Here is a 23,747-nt window from a genome sequence, read left to right as displayed (position 1 = left end):
AGCTGGTCTACATGCCATTGAGTATAGACAGGTTAACATGTATACAGATAACGTAACTCACTGATACCCACAGAAACATGTAAGAGTTACACATACTTAGCAGGATTAACAATAAACATAGACCAGAGTTTCTCCAACACACTGATAAATAATAGTGGATAAGTGGTCACAGTGAGTAGTAACATTGTTACAATACTTTAATAGAAAAGGCCTGTTCTTTCATAAGCCATATGGCTGTCGAATGCAGACTTATCCAACTAGTTTTAGTTAGACACACTGCCGCCTGAGACACACCAGTTTTACGGAATACCTTAGCAACCAAGGGAACCAGTAACATTGGGATGTACCATTATTATCCTTATCCAGTACCCTTACTCAGCTAACTGCCTAAAGCGCCTGATGAGAAATCACATCTGGTTAGGTACTAAACTAGAAGAATTCAGAAGGATGCAGAGAGGTTTAAAAAAAAAAAAAATAAATAAAAAAAAAAAAAAATTAAAAAAAAAAAAAAAAAAACAACAGTCAAACACAAAAGTCAACACAGCTCTTGGTTTAGTGGGCCTTTATTTCACAATCTTTCCAAATGTACAAAAACGAGATATGGTACAAAAAAAAAAAAAAAAAAAAAGCTAAAGGGAAAAAGCCTAAATTCACCAAACCCCCTCCCCCTTTTCCATGAGAAAGAAAACGTGACTGGAATTGGTCTCAGAACCAAAGTGCTTCTCTTTGCGGTACAGTGCGGGGGAAAAAACAAAATAATCTCAATTTAACCACACTGTACCTCTTCCACATTTCCTAATCACACGTAGTCTGGCCACCACAACCTCCACAGTGTCCCCAGAGCAGCTGGCCCAAGAGAGAGCCGACATTGTGTCAGAGCATTCTGTTGTTCACTAAAGTTGGAATATAATTTAGCTCCCCTACGTAATTCCCTCGTTAGATTCCTGGTGCTGCATTTATAACTCTGACTTCTTCTTCTTTGACTTCTTCTCTTCTTCCTTAACCACGAGTGGGTTAGCTGCCTCTTTCTTCAGGTAGGAAATAAAGTCACTGACTTCACGGCCTCCCTGAAAACCAACAAAGGAAGCCCAATTAGCATGAACCACAGCTGGTGAGCAGCGTTCAGATCACCACACATGCAAGACTGCAATGTCCAAATGTTCCTGGTTACCAAGCACAGTAAAACTTAGCTGGCTAATAGAACACACCTCATATCTCTTTGGACTCTGCTTCTGCCCAGCTGGAGAGAAGTAGATGGTGGGGAACCTGAAACAAAGAAGCAAGCCAGGTCAGAAAAATATTTTAAGTGAGAAAATGTCAAAAGGGAGTCATACTGTGACAATGCCGAGCCGTTTTACTTCTACGTACCCTCTAACGTCATATGGGGATGGGACATCATTGGCTGTGGCATCCATCTTCGCAATGACAATGTTTGGATCATTGGCGAGCTACAAGAAGTAAAACACAGGTGAGTGTCTCCATTTTCACTTAAAAATAAATAAAATGATTAACTTCAGGGACAAAAGAAACACTTATTACTTTACGGAGATGTTTCTTTGCAACTTTTCATGCTTACCTTCTCTCCCAGTTCTTTGTATTTAGGCTCCAGGCTCTTGCAGTGACCACACCAAGGAGCATAGAACTCAATCAGCACATCCTTGCTGTCATCATTTACAATGGAGTCAAAGTTCTCAGCTACAAGAACCTAAACAAGAAACAAGGAAGGTTCACAAAAAACAAAAACAAAACAAAACAAACAAACAAAAAAAAAAAAAGACCACCACCACACGAAAAACACATTCCAATTCCAATCATTTGCCAACTCACTTTGACTGGGCCGTCGTTGCTCTCAGGAATGGGCTCGGACTTCAGGTAACGTTTCAGTTTTCCATCAAAGTAATCTTGAAGGAACCTCTCCAGGGCCTTTCCATCACGGCTGCAAAAAACATTCACAAATGTACTGCCTTATTAGTTTCCAGAGTCTTGTATGATTTGGAAAACAGTTCCTTTATCAAGGCTTTCCAACTATGTAGTCAAGATACATTCATTTGAAGACTATACCATCAGAGAATGCTACAATCTTGACCCCCACAAAACCAAACCATTGTTTACAGCTAAATAAGTCGGACTACAACCTTAGCCATAGGATTTAACCGCACTTACGAGAACTCCTCCTGCATGACGTATTTGTCTCCCTTGGCAGTTCGAATGCCAACAACAGGCAGCTCTCCACTGCCGGCATCCAGGCCCAGCTCAGATATGTCGTGGCTGAAAGCGTTCTTGTTGGCCACAGCAAAGCTCAGCTTCTTCCCCTCATCCAGGAAACCCTTGGCTACCTTCATGACCCTACATACAGAACAAATTACGGTCAAAAATCTGGCCTATGACATTTAAAAGCTTTTTTCATCTGAATAGTTTAATTTTAACAAACATACTGTAATAAACTGAACAAAAAGCTCTACCTGTTCCTCCAGTAGTTGGAGCCTTTGGGGTTTTTGTCATAATCCACATCATAATAGGCTACCAGCAGATCTTTGCCTTTTAGCTGGTCCTTGTTATCCTCAGTCATGTGTGGGCAAATTCCAAAACTGTCAAACAAAAAGAGGAACACTTAATTGGCTGTAGCCTTCACTGAATGACTGACCAATTACTGACCTAAACAAAATTACACCACTGAAAAAAAGCTGACTTACACGTTGTCCTGGATGAACCTCTTGATCTTGGCATTAGTGAATTTGTCTTCACTGAACTTAACACTGCTCTCTTCAAATTTGTTATTAAGACGAGGTGGCCGGAACAGAATGACACCCCTAAAATAAACCAGTTGGTTAAAAAGCAAATAAATAATAAATAAAAAAAAATTTATATAAAAAAAAACCAAACATCAAAAAGCATGTTCAGAAGTAACTGTATTCTGAACATAGTCAGCCTCTGCCCATTTGATTATATGTGAATAAAAGCAAAAGTGAAAGCAAACAGCAGCAGGAAAGGCAAGAGCAACTTACTCTCCCTCAATGTCGTGTTTCTTCAGAAGGTCTTCCACATTAGTGTGAGCAAAGCGGTACGACTCTCTCAGGGCACTGGCTGACTTCAGGAACTCACTTTGGGCAGCGCTTCCACCATCAGCAAAGAATCCTGAAAATGAAAGTGTTGCAGTGCAATGTAACTCAGCTTTCAAACTACTGTTTTTGCCTAAAGAGGTGCAAAACACTATAAAAACAGCATCTCTGAACATGCTTACCCACAACGCTGGCGTCACGGTCTCCAATGAATTTCTCAAAATCCTCTGCAGTTTTAAGCTCCACGGATGCTGGGCCTGCCTGCTTTTTAAGGTGGCTGACAATACCATCTAAGAATGCAAACAGACAGCATGTATGAGCTGAATATCAGGAACTACAGCCATGGTTACAGATTCAGTTTTCATGTTCAACACTGCTGGTGAACCGTAGTGGTTGGACATTGAAGTAAAACAAGTAAATTATGAAATATGATACACAAGACATACCTGCAGTTCTTGGACCATCATATGCGCCAGACTCCTCTCCATCTCTGAAAATCTTCAGGGTCGGGTAGCCGCTTACCCCATACTTGCTGCACACATTGGAGTTGGCAGTGCAGTCCACCTAAATCACGTCAGAGGGTGTATTACCAAAATGATTTAGCCTACGGCCCATTAGCACAGATATATAGGATCATGCTGGCTCTACATTCAGTATGACGCTGAAAAGCTTTACCTTAGCAAGTGAGACAATGCCTTTCAGGCGAGTGGCAGCTGCCTCATACTCAGGGGCAAGTCGTTTACAGTGACCACACCTAAAAGTAAAAGAGATTATTCATTTGCAATTAACCATTTGTGACTCTCATGGGACATATTATTGTTACAGCTCAAAATTCTTCTAAATGTCTTCAATTATCCTACATCTACATAAAGTCCTACATCCTTAATACAAGGCTACCTATGACTACCTGTTTATGTACCACCCCCACAACCAACTGAAATGCTTAAGAGGAGGAAAAGAATAGCTCAAGTTCAACTGATTGATAAGTCCTGTTAGTAAAGTTGATTCATCCTGCTTCTGCACTACGTACTATCACATATCATCCAATCAGAGACGGACAACGAAACTTCTCTGGCCAATCACGACATTACAACAGAAACAGGCCACTCCTCCAAACAGCCTTCTTTAACGTTTCCTCCCTAAAACTCAAGTGAACGACGGGGATTTGAGACTTTTCACAGGGCTTATCTGGTTAGTTTGCAGCATAGCTAACTAATGCACACATCTCTGAACGGTTTACTTGCTATTCCCTAACATTAGGGCCCAATGAATGTAGGACATAAGTCGCATATTAGCTCATAGCAAAGTTATAAGAAGCAAAACTGTGTAGCTAAAGCTTCCACGCATTGGCAGCATAACCAGCTTATAAAAGGCAGCCAGTTATAACTGCAAATGTAGCTAATCACGACTATTACTAGAGTATTTACTTGCCTTGTATTTAACCTGTTCTCTAGCCAAGGTGTAATCAGCTGGTTATATCGAGCCTGCTTAATACGAGCAGGAAGTAGCTAGCTAGCTATAACGGTAGCTAGCTAACCTAGCTAGTTATTCAGCTAACTACGTATCTATCTATATAGCTAGCTAAGTTATCTAGTTAAAGCTGACGTTACATGACTAGCTTAATAAAGCGTATATCGCAATTTAATAACCAATAATTTATGCATATTTATTTTATACAGCTGACCTGTATTACTACAGAGAATCAGAGCAAGCTAGCTGAAATGCTAATGCTAGCTCGGAACTAATATCACTCATTACCTTGAGTCATGGCCGAGCCCATTCTCACACAAAAACAGGCAGATAAGCAGTTTGCAAGACAGGATTGAAACTGAAACTAAAAGGTTAGTATGTAGGCCTAACGTTGAAAACACAATTTTGGCAGTTAGCTCTTAATGAAACTCCGCAAACGACGCGTTTCTTAAGGTGTCCCAACTGCCCATCTTAGCTAACGTTTGGTGATGGGTGTTTACTGTTTTTCTTCGTTAAAGTGTAGCCAGCTCACAGTTAAGCCACTGCAGCAGTCCACAAAGCTCAAAGTTCACAAGCATGCGAGTAAGAACAGAGTACTTACCAGGGTGCAAAAAACTCAACGAGGATTAGATCATGGTCCCCGATTTTGTTCTCAAAATCATCATCGGTGAACTCGAGCACATCACTAGCCCGCGCAGCTCCCGCGAGAAACGCCAAAAATAATAAAGTCAGCATAATGGAGAGCGAAGGTGTGTGAGTATGCTTGCAGCCAAATCGGGTACTTGTTGCAATAAAAGTGGAATATCTATTGCTGGTCAGCTATCCTGACGGTTTGAGTGTAGGGCCCGGTGAAGCTGGCACCGCGCACACAAGGGAAAGAAAGCGCAAGCGGCGCGGATGTCCGAACCCGGAGCTCTTCAAGGGAACCTAAGTGTGGCAGCAAACCATTGGGCTTCCAGCAGCGTCATAGCCCCCCGATCAGCCAATCAGAGCGCTGCACCTCCACACACTCTCACTCCAGGAGCTCTCCTCCCTCTGTCAATTATAAAAAAAAGGGATCGATTGGAAATCTAGTGAAATGCTCATCTTATGGCTTTTATGAAAAGCTGAAAGCCATGTTGGGACATTGCCCTGTTCCGGTCCTAATCCTGACCCAAATTAGTTTTTATGCGTGTTTTACTTCATTATTATAGAAACCATTAGGATTGAAACGTAATGATTTCTGCCTTTGATTTTACTGGGAATTGCTTTAGTGGTTTCCACTAGAGACCACTACTGTCCTGTAAAATACTCTCATAAGTCCCATGAATCAGTTGCATCTCACCTGTTAAGATATTTGGATCCTGTTAATATTCACCCACTCGGAAAACACAAAATACCATTGCTGACCATTAGCCATCTTTTAAAAACCATTGATAAAACTGTGCAAGACAAAACGTATGTCACGTAGTTTCAAGATGTTGAGTTGAAGTAGACTGTAATAAGTAGGAGAACCTAAATGTAAAGTATGTATTGACTCTACCAATACTGTGTTCCTGAAAATACAATGTAATATCAACTTTTTTTATAAAGTACAGTCCAATTGTTGGAGAATTATAGGCCTTTTATGGCTACTACTATTCAGATTAAATGTACTATTCAATGCCCCCCTCAACATACTTTAGATAGAGGGCAGATAGGCCTGTCTTCACGCTTAGCCCTGGAGGCCACAGTACTGCAATACTACACTACTGAGTTAACAAGTTGACAAGTACAGGAGGAAGAAGTGTTGTGGATAATTCTTAGTCTCAGTCCACTGTGATTGACCAGATAAAACACGCACACACACAGCTTGTCTAGTCCCTGTAGAGAAGTAAGGCCAATAGAATAGGACTTTCTGAAATAGATTATCATGAACCTTTTGGTACCATGCCTAACATGTTTTCTGGAATGATGGTGCTCCATTTAATACTTTTGGGATGAGTTGGGGTGGTGATCATCCAATGCAATCAGATCCTCACAGCAATGCTTCAAAATCTAGTAGAAACTCTTTTAATTACCCTTGTCTACTGAAGAAACAATCAATGAGCAGTTGTCCCAGTACTTTTGTCCATGTAGTGTATCAAACCCAACCATCTCATGTTGGTCTCTTCTAAACCGCTGTCGTGTCCAGGACCAGGACATGTATGTTAGCTTTGGGGGGAAGGGAGTCTCACCAGTTGGTGAGGTTTGACATCTTTCCCAACAGTGGCATCCCTATGGACGACAGGGATGTGTGAAGAACCACCTTTCCAAACAGACACCTTTAACATGTTTGCTCATTGAGTCCTAGTGTCCTCTTACATCTGTGTCCGTGTTGAGAACCCGAGCAGGATTGACGTCTAAGTGGTCTGCAGTTAGTACTTTGTTGTCACAAACAATAAACGTTTGTTATACATCCTGCATTATAAACCTATAAATCTTAAGTGTGGAACCATTAAAAAAAGATTGTATAGAGGTTTTCCTTGTTTTCCTTCCATCTCTGTTCTGATATATCACTGATATATCACATGCTCCTGACCATTTTGAATACTGTCGTGTTTGAGGTCCAAGCAGGTGTGGTGAAGATGAATTTTTCCTGCATAACCAAAATGTATTCAAATAATCCGTGAGCTTTAGATACAGCCATGCACGGCTGGGGTGACAAAGTCCTTCTTACACAACTTTAAACTATTCATTCATTGATTAATAGGTAATATTTATTTGTATATTATATACTGTCTCTGTGTACAGATGGTGACGCCATACACATATTAACAAGAGCAACCCCATGCTGTGAAATCCGCTTCACAAATACTGGTAGAACAATAATCATCCTTTGACATCCTAATTACTCCATTATATGCCATACCTCTACATGAGGCTTTTATTCAGAAGCAGCAATATGAATCCAAGATTGCAGAGTATTGAGCTGGCATTAGATTAAATGAATGATTGATCGGTTCCCTGGTGGATAATAATAGTCATTGTCTTCCTGGAATTCATACTGAAATGGGTGGACAGATTGAGGCTGTTTTGAAAAAGTGCACGGGACATTGATTTTGCTGTCACTGTCCTGGTAGGACTCTTGTGTCTGTTCTTTTGGTGGCTCTAAATGGAGACCTGCTTCTGAAGAGATTGTTTTAAATGCCAGTCTGCAAAGTCATGTAAACGCCTATGTTTAATGCTGTGTTATATTTATTTTGTTCTCTTGTCCTCCCACTGACTATAAATGCATCAGTGATGCTAAGACTGCTGATTCTGGCCTTGCTGTGGTTTTCCACATCCTCTTCTTATTGAAGGCTATGACAGATTCAGCTTATTGCGCCGGCCAGCCCCAAAGCTTTTGAGGTTTGATACAATATTGCTTCACCTTTCTTCTCCTGTTTGTGTTTGTGTGCATTTTCACTTTAGTGGGTTTTATTCTACCTGTTTACAGGAAAGATTCAAAGAGTTTAAGTTGTCCCACACAAAACTATTTAGAATTCATAGAGAACTTTTTTCAGTTCCAGTAAAAAAGTGTTTGATGAACAACAACAAGGTATAACAGCACAATTTACTTATCTACTGACAGACAAGGCCCAAAGGTCAGAGGATCAGGCTTGGGACTTGAAGGTTGCCAGTTTGATCCCCTGGACCTGCAGGAGAACAGTACTTTTTCCCACCTCAACATTCATGGCTGAGGTGTGCATTAAGCAAGGCACTTAACCCCAATTGCTTCCTGGGTGCTGAGGTGACTGCCCACCGCTCTGGGTGTGTTCTCACTGCCCTATTCACGAGTGTCCGTGTCTGTGTTTGTATGTTCACCCATGGACAAATTAAATTATTTACACTAACCAGTCCATAGTCTTAGATAGTTCAGGATTAAGTTGCACAACTCTTCAAACTATTTATTACCTCTTTGACAAATTGCCATGGATCTTTCCCTTTCTGCAGCTGGGTCATGCTCGGTTTTAGTATCCTGGGCTGAGTTCTCCTAAAGCATCTTAGCACAATGAGGAGTCTTAAATGGCTGAGCTTGAGCAAGCATCCCTCTCCCTTCACACTTTCTCTATCAGTTAAGTTGATCAGTTCTCTTCTTTCTGTAATTCTGGGTGTTGTTACTAGACATGTCTACTCTTGTCTTGTTTGATCAACAGAAGATTTCAGAGCTGTACAAGACCACCTCGTACTTCTACATCATCTTCTGATTCCTCATTGGCTTATTCATAACGTGAAACCTTTTTGGGAGCATTATGGATAGGTGGGGAGAACTTCAAATCCAGACCAATTGAATCCGGTCCTGGGTTTACTCACTGCTGGTAGGTGTGACAGATGGCCAGTCAGTTAAATCAGTGTATTTACTCCGCTCAGTACCACAGTTTGGTGATTTCCCTGCTCAAACACATCTGGTTCAGCCCCTCTGTGAATTGCCACGTTTAATCTATATGTTTAAACAGGGAAATCAACAAACTCTGGGGGGACTCTGACCCATTAGGACTAGGAGTGAGTATCCGTGAATAACACTGGCAGCTCTATAAACCAAATACAGTAGAAAATAGAACACAAACTTTCAACTTTAAAAAACATGAATGTCTCATATTTCATGTTTCATTTTTGAAGTGATTGTATTTTTGTAAGATTTTTCAGAAGTCTTAAAAATAAAATTAATTGTCCCCAATGCTCTAGAAATAAGGAATAAAAATGCAGCCCATTTTATAAGTAGTATTGAAAAACAAAATATTAAACATGAAAATGAATCAACACAAAACAAAATGAGAAGTCTACATTTAGGATGTACTTTTAGCCACTAGATGGCGCATTTAGACACAAAAGAAATTCTGCGTTTATTTTTCCACTCTTGCAGAAGTGTGCTAAAAAAGTGAAGTGACAGTTTTAATGCTGTGCATTAGTGACGACTTAGATGTAAGACTTAATATAAAACTCAGTCAGAGACATACCCCACTTGACAGCCAGAAACAGCAAGAAAAAATTAAAAAAGATCTTCTAAAAAGATTTTAAGATTAAAAATTAGACATAAATATAATATTCCTAAATCTTAAGATGTTCTTAAATTTACTTATAAGAAAGTATGAATTATTTTCTTAAGCTATTCTTAAGCCACTCATCATTATCTGGAGATCATTCGTAAGAGCAAATGAAGGAAGACCAGAATAAAAGTAAGTAAAAGTAATTAGAGCTCAGTAAACTAGAGCTAGAAGTGAATTTTCCTTACTAACAGTACTTAAAGAACATCCTCCCCCTTTGATCTGATTAAATTAGACATTAATTCTAATAATTCAACATTTTAAACTGATAATTTTAGAGTCTGCTTCTGACTATCTAAGACAAGTGTAACGGTGTAATGTTGTAACATTGTAACGTTAACATATTTAAAAACAGATCTTTTTTGAGAAAACCAGTTGTTCTTAGGCTTTTTCTTAAGTGAAAAGTTGAATGATCAGAAAAATCTTTCTGAATTTTTGAAGAATAACAATTTATCTTAACTTTTTCGGCCCCTGACATACTGTGCTGTGAAAAGGTACTGTGAGTCTATTTTTAATTCATCACGCTTAATTATTTGAGGTTTGTGCAACATAATTTTAGATAGAGTAAACACAGCATACCAATTTTGCCTGATTACTGTGTGTCAATTACACTGGATTACTGCCCGGCCTGTGGAAATAAACATCGCTGAATTTTTTACCACTTGTGCACTGACACATTTTACCCATCTGTGACTATAACACACACACAAACACAGTAGAGGCAATCAGCGAGCACACACCCATGGCAACAGACAGCCACCTCAGCACCCAGGGAGCTATTGGGGGTTAGTTGCCTCAGGGCCATGAAGCCATGAACGCACTATGCACTATGCACTATGCACTATTCCTCCACTTTCTTTTCTGACAGTCCAGGGGATCAAGACTTTCCAGTCTCATGTCCACTTATCTAACCTTTACACCATGCCCTTCTTCTCCCAGCATTATGAAGTAAGCTAAAAGATCTGAGCAAGCAGCATACTAAGCTGCCATCAAACAAATTCCAGGTGTAATGAGAAAAACAGTTATTGAATTATATGAGTCTGGAAATGTAATAAAGCCATTTTTGTAAAGCCCCAGTTCTCCAGCAAACTATAGTAAGAACCATTATCTCCAACTGAGGTAAATATAAACATCATTAAGAGTCTGGAGCAGCCCAGTAAAAGTCCTGACCTGAACCCCATTGAGACGCTGTGGCAGGATCTTAAACTTAATGCTCAGTACGTTCATGATGGAAAAATCTCCAATCAAACCCATTCTACAAAGAAACATGGGCCAAAATCCTCCCCTTGCAATGTGAAAGAAGGATCTCCAGTTACAGGAAGTTTGGTTGCAGTTGCTGACAGTGGAGTTCAGGGGAGCAATTACTTTTTCACAGGGTTTTATAGGTGTTGCAAAGCACCTGCTGAAATAGAAGAGATACATTTTCACAGCACTGTACGCTAGGGCTGTGTCTTAGCAGGCTGATCTCTCATGCTGTTCCCCAACCATGGCCTCAATCCTGCAGCAGCAGTTACTGGCAGGGGTCCATTGAGCTCTTTTCTATGACTGGCAGACAAGGCAGGCTTAGGGAATGGAAAAGAGGGGAAAGTGGGGTTGCCTATAGTATGGGGCTGTGCATTGAGTATTTAAACCACCGGAGGACTGTGGAGATAATGTCTTTGCTTGACAGAAAATGGGATTTGACCTCTGAAATCCAATTTCGTTCATGTAGGTTACAGTTGCTTGCAGATTGTGACTGTATTTTTAAGGCATTGTTATTAGTCATGTTGAGGTTGAATTACACTGGGATTTTGTATGATGTGTTTTACACACATTGTTAGCAAATTGTGCTACAAAGCATTAAGAAAAATAAAATCTATTCAGACTAAAGGCCTATAATTGCCAATTTATTGGCCCGAATCTACATCATGTAGGGCCTATGTGTATTATTCTAAAAATAAATGGAAATGAGACGTGAGAACGCAACACTTTGAAATTACACACAGTGGATTTGTGAGCTGTGCTGTTGACACCAGTAAGACCTCCATAAGACATTTCCATGGCAACAGACCTCTGCCTATTGTCAAGCTGAAAAGCGGATTTCATATCTTCTTGCATTTTAATGAGCTCTTATAAGAACATACACAATCTCACCTAAATGCACATAGGCAGCTTAATGCCTATTGGTTAAAACAGTATGCATTACTGCATCACTAGTCTAGTCATCACTACTGGTCTATTGTTCTAAATGCTTTTCTTTTCTAAATTCTTTTGTGTCTGCATAGAACACGCTGGAGAGCCCACCCTACACCTGAATAGGCCTTATGGCCTGCTCCCCCTGAGGCCTTGCACCATTAGGCTCTGTAAAACAGCCGTAACCGAAACCCCTGCAAGTGACATACTTCCAAAAAAAGGAAAGTGAGTCTGAGAACAGGCCTCTCCAATGTCACCTTGGCAATGAAGACTGTGTGTGTGTTAAGAGGCGAGCTCAAGGGAGCTCTAACACAATGGAGTCGGATAAATTCTGCCTTTGGTCACATGGCAGCGACTTTCTGCGAGCTGAACTTTATCCTGGTCTAATTAGTGTACAGTAGCAACATGCACTTGAACTAAACCCATAGACCTTAGACACACTTTCCCAACAAAGTGTAAAGCTGTGGGGAACATGTGTGGCTAGCAGTGGGGAAAATGTATCTAAGACGACTAAGCAATGTGTAAAGAAATAGTTCACCACACATCAAATCTAAAACCTGCCAAGGCTTGTTTGGTGTCTTGATGTGTCTGTAGCTTAGCAGTGGATCTACAAGGCGAATATAGTTGTGGTTCCATAAACAGACTTCAATTATCATAATTATATTATCAGTTATGGCTACAGCAGCCTTGTGACTTCAATATTAACCCCAATAAGCAATGTTTTGTCACCAAGCATGTCATCAAGCTTGTCACACAAAAACATTGTAAATCCAAAATGGCATCTTACATTTTAATGGAAGTCAGTGTAAAAATATTCTATTCCAAGTTATTTTGGAGCATTGTTATTGGTCCATTAACCATGACATTGTAATGCAATATAAATAACAATTTCCAGATCCAAATAATGTAAAAATGTAAAAAAATGGGGTTTTTGCAAGGTTTTTGCATGACAGCCACAATAAAATTATTTGGTGAAATCTCCCTGTAAAATCTTTCAACAATACAAACCTCATTTGGTTTAGTTCCACACAAATAATCATATGCTTCTTTTTTGTTTTCAGAGCCAATGCTGAGTAATAGTTATAATTCCTTTATTGCAACTGAATCGATTGAAATGAGAGTAGTATGTGACAGAACAGCAATGCCACATGAACACAATCATGAAGTACAGTACATTCACCCAAGCCGTACAATAGGAGTGGAGCTTGAAAGACACAACACACAAAAGGCATGCTGTATGGGATGGAGTTTAGAATATCATAATTTCAGTATGATGTTATGAGGAGGGACAGGGAGGGGATGAGGCTCATTTCAGTCTACTTAAACTGGCTGATTGGAGCAGGGATCTTGATGTCCTGGCCTTTCTCCAGCCTCTTCTCACACTCAATCAAGAAGTTCACTCCATCAATGACTGTCTGAACCAGCTGGACCTGAACAGACACACATTATACGTCACTTAGAGGTAATATGTTATATTATTGTAAAACCTATCATTGTGATAATAATATGTTTCTGAGAAGATCATGGGTAGGTTCAGCACTTCTAGAACACTAAACGACTGCACTGTAAAAAACACTAATAATGATAAATGATCATAAAAATAAAATATACTAATACAATTATACACAGCCTAGAAACAACAACCATAGTATTGTAACTATCACAAGGCATAAAGTAAACATATATATATATAATTCTACAGCAAACAGAAATCTCTACTGGACTACTTTGTAACACTGGACATTATTTCCAGTTTTACCTCTGACTGGCCAAGCCTGTCCAGATTGGAGATGTCAAAGGTGCTTCCCACTGCCGCTGTGTCCACTCCTCCAGTGCCTCTTTTCTGCAGTCGCAGATTATCCAGGATCTTGGGGAAGCGTGGGTCCTGCAGCAGGGGAGACATATCACAGATACTTCATAAGCAAAAGATATTTTTTTTTTGATGAACTATAATGTATGTATAATATAACAACATTTCTACAACATTTACAAAAATATCTGTAATCAAGTACATTTAAGTTTATGAATCTTTATCTGCCCTCATCATGTGCTTTATACTCATTTTATTTGAGGTTGTTATACATGCCCCATGTTTGTTGTGCATGTTGTAGCTATTTGTTAGATATTACCTTGCTGAGGCGGGGAAGCCTAATATGGACGCCAGCACGCAACCCTGTACCCAGGTTGGACGGGCAGGTGAGGATGTAACCCAGATTCTCGTTCCACATGAACTCCCAGCCCTTCTCCTGGATCAGCCTTTCAACCTGAGCAGCGCAGAGTGAACATTCAGCAACAGGCAGTTAGTAAGGAGGCCTTTAAAAAAGTTCATGCAGATCTTTGCATATTTGTTGATCATTATACACTGCAAAAGTGCACGATTAGCAAATTGGCTATTTTAATATTGTGCACAAAGTCATATAATGGACATGCACAGATGCATTCTTCATGTTAAAAAAGCTCCAGCAGTATGCAAATAAAGGCACCCTGTCAAATTATATTCTTTGCTGATTTCAGCTTGTGTTTTTTAAAGAAATTCATTGTAGCTTTTGAGGTATGTTTTGGATCACTGCTCTGTTGTAGAAACTGGCCTCTTTTCAGCTTCAGTTTTCTACCCGCATGTCACATTGGCTTCCAGAATTTGCTTATTTATTGGAATCCATTCTTCCATCTACTCGTGTGGCGTATAATGTACCACTGGCTGCCACACAACCCTAAAGCACAATAGATTCACCCACATGCTTACCAGTTGGCAATGTGTTCTTTTCAAATACTGCTCCTTTTTTGTCCTACAAACATAGCTTTTATGGTTGTGGTCAAAGGGTTTTTATTCATCAGTCACTGTACTTGTTTCCCAAATGCCTCTGGTTGTTCAGTGTTAGTGCCCAATCGTTTACATACAGCTGCAATGTATATGATCATTGTATGACTGTACCAACATTTAAAAAGTATGACTGCATTGAATGTCCTTTTAAAACTCCATATTAATTACTAATAAGAAAAAGACCTTCAAAAGAAGTCTTGAAATGCACTCTTTAAAATGTGCCGTCCTAACACTTAGATATGCATAAACACTATCCTGCACTCACACTCTAACACAAATACACTTACCCCCACACACACAGACACAAATACACTGAGTTTTGCAGGACAGTTTGTTTACAACTACTGTATGTCCACAAAAGGCCATTGCTCCCGGTTGCATTAAACACAGCTGCACTGGCTGTCCCGGGGCTCTGTTTAATAAATAATAGAAGCTTGTGCTGCTTTAGTGCTGCCAGGGAGCCAGTAGGGAGACGGGTGAGCTCACCTCTTGGAGGCCCTTGCAGAAACGCTCAAAGACCCTCTTCATGTTGCCCCCCTTCTCCATGGAGATCACCCGAGTGTGGTCCTCCTCGTTAATCCACACTAGGAACGTTTTCTCATTATTGTGCCTGGAAAATATAGTGCAAAGTGAACAGCATGGTGAACAGCACAGCAGTTAATGCCTATGCCTCAAAATTGTCACAAAGCTACTAAAGAAAAACAGCTTTTATTGTCTGCAATGTATGTAATTTATAATGGACCTACACTATCTTAGTACACTATCTATGTCCAAAAGTTTGTGGACACCCCTTCTAATGAACTCATTCAGCTACTTTAGGCTGCATACAGATGTGCAAATGCACACACACAGCTTGTCTTGTCCCTATAGAAAGTGTATTGACAATACAATAGGACATTCTGGAGCAGATAAACATAAACCTAAGGGCACCCTGGCTGATGGGGTATAAAGCCTCCCAGCAATTAGCCGTAGACAGAGACGTTAATAATGAGACAGCACCACCGGCTGAAATATGAACAGACGTTATCGTAATGTAACATGACATCTGTTTAAAGATAAAGTTCTGCCATTCAACAAAAAGAGCATCAGCTTGATGATTACACCCATAGCGGTGCAAAGACTGCTGCAGAGTGAACAGACTTTCCTAAATGGACACTGATCTGTGGAACACTGAAACTGTGTTCTCTGGAAAGGTGGGGCTCCATACAGTTTTTTTGGGATGAATCATGGATAGGGTGTGGTGGTGATAATCCAACATCCTGACCTCACTAACACTCATCACAGCAATGCCCCAAAGTCTAGTAGAAAGCTTTCCCAGAGATAGTTACTCCAACAAAAGCAACAAAAGCTCTTTTTAATACCTTTAATTTCATAAGAATCAGTAATTGAGCAGGTGTCCCAATACTTTTGTCTAAATAGTGGTTCTTTAAAACATTTCTATGCAATAATTATATTCTATTCTATTAGCTGTATCTTAATTAAATAATTCTGAAGCTTCTCTGCATTGTTTTGGTAATGCCCCTCACTTTCGAAAGCTATCTAATATTTAATCAAGCTAATTTACGAGCTGAAGGCCAGGGGAGCTGAAGAGAGGCTGCCCTGGCAAGCAGAAAGCCCTACAGAGACAGAGGATTAATAATGGAGGAGAGGCTGCCGTCCCGAGGACGTGAGTGATCGATCTTAGATGGGTGAACAGAGGAAGTGGCTGCAGCATCTGAGCATCTGAGCCAGAAAGTCAAATTTAGAGAGAGCAGCTTCAGCAACTACAGCATTCCTTTCTCCTCACTTCCGTTCCTGATCTAAAGCCATACCAAGACTAGATAGTACAGAATACTGTGTGTAATATTTAATGGTGCAGGCTTACCAGATGCCTCTGGCGTCGGGCCAATCCCGTGCCATTCCTGCGCATGTCAGAAGTGGTGAAACGGGCTTATCAAACAGGAAATGATCCTGCAGGGACCAAACAGAGAATGATGTCACCATGTCACCATGGAAACAAGAGGTACTCACATGCTTGTGTTCAGAGAGCAGCCCTTTTTAAAATGATACAGAATGGGTTAATTCCTATTTGACACAAATTGAGGCTCAACTCATTAGCACTGATAGTCATTAACACGTAAAAGCAGCACTGAGGCCACCTGTACCCAAGAGCTGCAGAGTGCAAGTGATGCTTTCTCTGTGAGAGGGGAAGATGCCAGAGCACCACTCTCTCCGTTGCTATGCAGCATAGGAGCCCGTGACTCATTTACATTGCTTGTTCGAGGTCAAGCTTTGTGTTCTCCTGTGAGCACACTGAGGCCCTCTATAGTGACGTAAAATCAATGCCTTATGTCTTTCATTTTTTGCCAAAAACTAAAAAGCTAAACTGGTGGAAAGGTGCCCAATATACAGCATATATAAAAAGTATGAATATATCATTTATGTAGTTCTATAACACAGTAATTCGTAAATGTTCTCAACATGATGTGGGTCTGCTGTTCACTATATGCCAATTACTCACATCAATGAGCTGCTGCTGCTCCTTTTCGGTCATTTCTGTCAAGCTGTAGTATTTGCCCGCCAGGTCACCCTGCAGGCCACCCAGAGCATTGACCACGACCCGTTCCACCTCTCTGCGCTCTGCTCGTGTGCAGGCTGGTGGCAGGCTCAGGCCCCGAATACTCCGGCCTGTCCGCACACGCGACGACAGTACATACTTATCATCAAACTGGCCAGAGCGTATCTGATGAGAGACACACCGTATATTTCTATTCAAAAGAAAGTACTTTTTAATGCATTTGATGAGTTATATGAGTTATTACTGAAAGAGCAATATGGTGACAGCTGTTTACAGTTCATACCTTACTGGCATCAAGGTCAGTGGGATGCTTCATAGTGCATGGGTCATAGCCATTGTGCCTCTCCTTGATGACAGGGTCAAAAATATCAGCAAACACCTGGGAGGAAATGATAGTATATTTAATATATTTATTATAGATTTATAGACGTCTGTGACTACAGTTAGGCCTCAGGACAAAATCGCTCCAAGATTACTGTGTAAAAAAACTGCATTAAAAAAGTTTAGCAGTTTTATCTTTTTTTTTGTTAAATGACCCTTTTTGAGACACTGGGAGGCAGTATGTTCACCTTTCACAAATTCTCTGATATAAACACTGATCCCTGATCTGTCTAAACAAATGTAGTCAGTGTTGATTTGGATCATGTTTCACCACAAGGTGGTATCCTATCTAAAGGATAACTATTAGGTTATAAATAGACCATATCTAATTTACAGGGAATAATGCTAGATTTAGTGCCTAGAATGACCTCTAACCTCATAGGATTCCTCATCTCCAGCCACCATGCCCACAGTCTTAATGAAGGGATGCCCCGGATTGTCCACGCCTGTCTGAATGGCTTGATCCAGTGTGTATCCATTTGGAGTGGCTTTGTCACACAGCTTAGCATATATGGAAGGTGTCAGGTGGCTGGCCATGCAGTTGTTGTGTTTTCGTAAATCTGGATATTCCGCACTGTTGGGGAATAGAGGATGTGCTGGTTTTAGAAACAAGGCGTGCAAAGGGAGCTTGATAGAAGGGCGTGTATAGGCTGTATATGACTCATATGATGCATATGACCCAGGTATGCACAGAACGTATGGATAATGTATATATATATATATATATATATATATATATATATATATATATATATATATATATATATATATATAATTCATGCAAAACAAACCCTTTTGTGTTATATTCATGCAGTAAACGTTTGTGGTAAAAACAAAGACGGGCTGAGAGCGTTCAGTCTCAGGCCATATGGCATACATTAATCACATCATACAGTGGTTGGAGACGTCGTGACAGCAGCGTGGTGCAGCATGGAGTCCTCCAACACTACAGTGGAATTTGCATATGAAACATACGGCTGCCGAAGACGATCTGGATCATTCCATATGAACCGGGGGGCTCAGACCAATCGACTGCCTGCGTCTACATCCCCCTCACTGTTATGTACCCCGGATAACGGGTCTCCAATTACACGCTTAAGCCAGAAATTGACATTTTGCGCAGTAGGCAATAACACGGCATTCTGCTGCAGCATCCGCCTAACATTACAATATCATGTCTATTCAAAAAAGTTAAACAACTGCATTTTATGAAACATTAGCTATGCATTTTGATGCGGTCTATAAGACACGGGAACAATGACTGACATCACTGAAGCCTCTTGCATCCATAGCTCATGCATATGCACTGGCTGAAGTTCAGCTCACCTGGCGGGATACATTCTCCGGACCGGCGCCCCTGCGCTGACATGCTGATCTCTGTTCAGGAGGAGCCCCACGGTAAGAGAGCCAGCACCGACCAGAGACAGGATGCCCACATTCCTCTTAGAGGACAAAACCCTGGTGAAGCTGCTTGCCATTATATTCCCACAGTCCGATGGAAAACGCAGGCTGGAGAGGCTCCTTTGAGTCCGGGGTCCGTCTGAAAGAATGGAAACGGTGAAGGGAGGGGGCGTTGTTTCTCTTTCCACCCCTTTTCCCTCAAGTCCCGCCTTCTGCGCCTGGATTGGCTGCTAGAATTGACGGATTGACAGTGAGCCTGTATACAGTTTGTGATTGTGAATGTAAAGATATGCATTGCTATGAAGTAATTATCTCTGAAAAGTATACGAAGATAAAAGTTGTTTGTGTACATTAGAGATGTATCTGTGTGTATACATCTCTTCTAAAATAGAAAACGAAAAACAATGATCCAATTCTAGTTTTCTAACTAATTTTAATTCATGTGTGATATATACGTGACATAGGTCCGCTTACTATTCAACCACAACGCAAGACATAAATGATATCCAATCATAGCGCAGAAAGAAGATTTTACTAGCCAATCATAGCGCAAGAGGGAAATTCTACTAGCCAATCATCGCGCAGAAAACGGTTCTCTAGCTTTACGGGTGGGGGAGACAGAGCGCCTCGTGAGTCCAAAGACTTGTCGTTACTTTAATAAAAACAATATGTGTTAATATTAGTATTTAATGTGTTTTTTACAATTTATATAACAGATTAATAGTGAAAATACTTCAGAATCACAAAATTAATATAAATCGCAAACCAGCCAATCACGGCGCAAGAGGCGGGGTTTGTCGGAAAACGGGTGTGAATCGATATAACGTGGAGCGAGTTGGAGGATGCGGAGAATATTTGCGGTGTGCTTGAAAACCGAGAGCAGCTTGGAAAGTCAGTTTAGCGGTCCTACGTGCAGCTTCGCACTCCCCTCTCTTGATCCAGCACCCAGCACTCCGTATGGTTCTAGGTCGAGAAGAAATACGTGAACGTTTAGGCTGAAGATCTTTTTTATGATTTACATGGAAATCATATATGGCTTCCACGTGTGAGGGGGAAGATGCTTTCAGCAGGTCTTTTAGCCTAAGCTAGAAGCCTGTATGCCAACAAGGAGGACATCAAATGATGTATAATGGGAATTGAATTAGAGGTGGTATTTAATTAAAAAAATACGGAAAAAAAACACAATATTATTTTTATTATTATTTTATTATTATTATTTAGGAGAAAAAAATAAATGGAATGATTAAAGTACTGTAGTCATCAAAGTTTATTAATCACAACTTCTACACATCTAATGTACAAAGCAACGTTCCTCTAGCATGGCTAGCTGGTTGTGACCGGACACATGAGCTTCACCTTGAATATGATACGGCCGCCGTACACGTTTACGCATGCGCAGAAGAGCTGAGGCAGACTGTATTGAGAAGTGACTCACCTTCACAAACACACATAATTCATAGGTGGGTTATAAATGGCCTATTCAAGTACAGGTTTTTCATTACTGTATTTTGGGTTAAATGATAAAATGAGGAATTTGGAGGAATCCACTTTTTCTATTTTAGTCTTTCCTGTGTACTTCCTAAATCTTTCTTGGGATTTAATTTCATTTAATTCTTCTGGAAACTCAAGTGGAATGATTTACTGTTGGTCACACCTCTCACTAATCATCGAACAAAAAAAGTTCTAAAAATATAGAGAATAGGACCTAAGAAAATTTATATGGATTTTCTCAGTTGACAGATGTTGAATGTGGCCGTTGAGGAGTTTCTGGACAGAATGTTTTTTTTGTAGGTTTTGATATATATACATATATATATTAGTATTTTACTGCAATAATGATACTTTAAATGGAGTGTTCACTGCAGTCTTATGTATCTAATGTGTTGAGCCTACAGCATTTCTGGGAAAATGTAGAGTTTGATCAGCTGAGGTCAGAGTAATGTGCCACGGTGTCACTTCGGCTTAAGTTCTGCAACCAATCCCAAGCCCATTCATACATTCTTGCATAGGCTACACAGACATCCATAAGCTAAGCGACTGTTTCTAAGCAACTGCAATTAAAAAGCAGCATTTAAACACATTCAAGGCCCGTGGACATAAGAAAGAGTTCTCCAGATACAGAGCAGATTAATTAAATCTGTAAATTGCACCTCTCATCGAAAACTCTCTATAACCCCCCAACCTGTATAGATTAAACCTAATGACAACTTAGTGAACGCCATGCAACTCACTGAAATCTATACAATAAAGCTTCTAGGTTGGATACACTCAACTAGGCCGTAATTCTGTGCTTAAATGGATGGAAGCAGGAAATTGGTCTAAATGGTTAGCCTATATATTTGACAGGCTACATCTGTTGTAAATTTAGTCACATTTTTTTTTGTAGCCATTGTGAATTCTGCATTTATTTAAAGCGATTAAGTTAAGTGATTAAGTGATTTCCACACGTCAGTGAGAAATTAACTGTAAGGCAAGTAGAAAAAAAGATTTCATAGAAATTACATGAACTTACTGTGTGATGAAGCCGGGCTTATCTCCTGAAGCAGCCACCAGGTACCCGTGAGCACCCGCCTTGTGTGAATGTGTGGAAGGTGGAAGGTGTGACTCTACTTTATCATGACATTGGAAGCCCAATAGTATTTTAACCCTTCACATACCAGCAAGTCACTAAGATCCCTGGCCTGAATTCTCGCTGATACCGTTTAGTTGTTATAGAGCTTCTTCACATTGTGCTAGACTTTTGTGGCTTTGTCAATCACATTATAATTCTGTTATAAACCATAGTTAAAAATGTTCCAGATTTGAGATGCTGGAGTAACAGACTTTTCAAGGATGAATAAATGGATGTGAAACAGTGATGTTTCACAGAAACAGTGAAAATAAAAATAATCAGAAGATACACTGTCCTTAATTCCAATGCCGTTCTCAAACAAGCATCACAAAATGCTCCTCAGGAAGAAGGAAGAACCACTAAAAACTGAATCATCCAGTGGTCAAAGGAAACTAACTAACCAAAGATCATCATATAAATCTCCCTTAGTCTCAAACAGTATAATAAGCTATTCAGATCTGACATTTTGATTGAATGTGGCCACATTAGAAACATCTGTTAGATCACTGTTTAAAAAGCACATAATCATTTCCTGATGAGCACTAAACATAGACTTTAGAGCAATGGAAGAAAGTAGCGCAGATTAATGGATCATATTGTACTCCTTATCTGCAGAGGCTTTTCTTCTGAGAAAGACAAAGCAGGCCTTCAGCCTACCCCTGTCTGTTCCACTGTTCTTAACCCACGCTGACTGCTTCTAGCTGATATTGTGCCTTTGCCATTTCTCCACTAGACATGTATTGTTCAAAACTTTTTCAGTGCAGCTTAACTTCCTTTTACAAACAGCAATCACACAGCCAAGATTTGTGGGATTGCTAGTACCTCATGCTAGTATCGTAAGGGTCATAGTTGGTATCTCTAACGGCTAACATGGTTAACATCCTGCACTGTACAGCAATTGTCATTGCAATTTCCACATTATGAAGAAATTTCTTGTTATAGAACTTAGCTCTGATACTGTAATCACTTCACTGGATGACTTAACCTTTCCTGAAACTCTAGATCGCTTATCTGTGCAGTCCAACGTCAGATCTGCTATAAAACTAGGCCACTATGCTTTACACACCCTCTCCTGTTCAAAGGTAAATATGAGCACTGGTAACACTGCACGTACACCGCTGGGAATATGCTCTTCTAACTTAGACAGTAGCATTAGTAAGTGGAGTCATCAGAATTATATGTCTGATTTGCTGAATTAATTCATTCCATTATCACCAGTAAACAGTAATAAAGGGTCAATGTATATGCTAAAGGTCTAAACAGAGACATTTTTGGCTCATAGAAATCCCAGCACTTAATGGCTCAGAGCAGGATAAACACTCATTTGTACAGTTTAGGTGTTCTCAAGGCAGAGGAAGGATCCAAAATGGATTTAAATAATGTTCTGACATCTACACCAATCAGCCATAACATTAACACCACCAACACTAAGCATCTTCATTTACAGTGGCATCTGTTAAGGGTGGCTATATTAGGCAGCAAGTGAACAGTCAGTTCTTGAAAGCAGGGAAATGGGCAACCATGATGGCTAGACAGCTGGGTTAGAACATCTCCAAAACATCAGGCACATCCTGTTGGGTTCAGATTTTTTTCTGGTATGCAGTAAAGGACAACTGCTGATCCAGCGGCAGGGTGATGGATGCCCAAGGCTCGTTAATGCTCATGGAGGACCCACCTCACATCTTACAGGACTTAAGGGATCTGCTCCTGACATCTTAGTGCCAGATACCACAGGACACATTTAGATGTCTTGTGGAACCTTTTGATCTTCAGATCTGTTGGCAAGAGGGGCTACTTAATATACAGTGTTAATGTAATGACTGATTGTTGTGTATATCAGAACCAAAAGTGTGTTATTAAAACAATATGCATCCATATGTAGCCTGAGTAGATATATATATATATATATATACAAACTAGTATGTACAGATATTAGAGATTAGGATGTGAGGTGTATATATGGCAGAAAACTGAAAATGGAACAATGCAGAAACTATTTGACAACGCTGACTACTCCCCCTGGTGGACTACCGCAGTAACACCTCAACAAACTCAAATGGTAAAAAATGGGTGCTCCCAAGCTAGAAACATGCAGTTCCCCCCTAACTCCAGCTCATTCACGAGGGAGCCTGACAGTTTAAGTGGATTCAAATGAATGTGCAGTTCGTGCTTATAGAGCCTGATGTGCAAAGCCATGATATGCTCCTGGAACACAAGGAACATAAATAAGTAGTGATATTAGAAACTTATT

At 40.2% G+C, this 23,747-nt stretch overlaps 2 protein-coding genes across 2 annotated transcripts; both read right to left on the bottom strand.

Annotated features, from left to right (window-relative positions):
* Positions 1 to 547: 547 nt before the first annotated feature.
* On the bottom strand, positions 548 to 5,441 carry pdia3 (protein disulfide isomerase family A, member 3). Its single transcript, XM_072663257.1, has 13 exons — positions 5,131 to 5,441; positions 3,735 to 3,813; positions 3,506 to 3,623; positions 3,242 to 3,349; positions 3,006 to 3,135; positions 2,694 to 2,810; positions 2,463 to 2,588; positions 2,164 to 2,346; positions 1,828 to 1,936; positions 1,577 to 1,705; positions 1,369 to 1,448; positions 1,209 to 1,266; positions 548 to 1,067 (listed from the first exon to the last, which is right to left on the bottom strand). The coding sequence occupies exons 1-13, from the start codon at positions 5,262 to 5,264 to the stop codon at positions 957 to 959; spliced, it is 1,482 nt and encodes a 493-aa protein (XP_072519358.1). The 5' UTR covers positions 5,265 to 5,441; the 3' UTR covers positions 548 to 956.
* Positions 5,442 to 12,799: 7,358 nt separating this feature from the next.
* ckmt1 (creatine kinase, mitochondrial 1) lies at positions 12,800 to 19,046 on the bottom strand. The gene is made up of 9 exons (XM_072663158.1): positions 18,811 to 19,046; positions 17,860 to 18,058; positions 17,387 to 17,482; positions 17,047 to 17,268; positions 16,411 to 16,496; positions 15,033 to 15,156; positions 13,855 to 13,989; positions 13,485 to 13,610; positions 12,800 to 13,155 (listed from the first exon to the last, which is right to left on the bottom strand). The coding sequence occupies exons 1-9, from the start codon at positions 18,960 to 18,962 to the stop codon at positions 13,042 to 13,044; spliced, it is 1,254 nt and encodes a 417-aa protein (XP_072519259.1). The 5' UTR covers positions 18,963 to 19,046; the 3' UTR covers positions 12,800 to 13,041.
* Positions 19,047 to 23,747: the final 4,701 nt, after the last annotated feature.

Source organism: Salminus brasiliensis, chromosome 19 (assembly GCF_030463535.1).
Source record: "Salminus brasiliensis chromosome 19, fSalBra1.hap2, whole genome shotgun sequence".
In the NCBI taxonomy this organism is placed as follows: domain Eukaryota; kingdom Metazoa; phylum Chordata; class Actinopteri; order Characiformes; family Bryconidae; genus Salminus; species Salminus brasiliensis.
The sequence above is the reverse complement of the archived record's forward strand: the minus strand, read 5'-3'. Positions and strand labels throughout refer to the sequence as shown.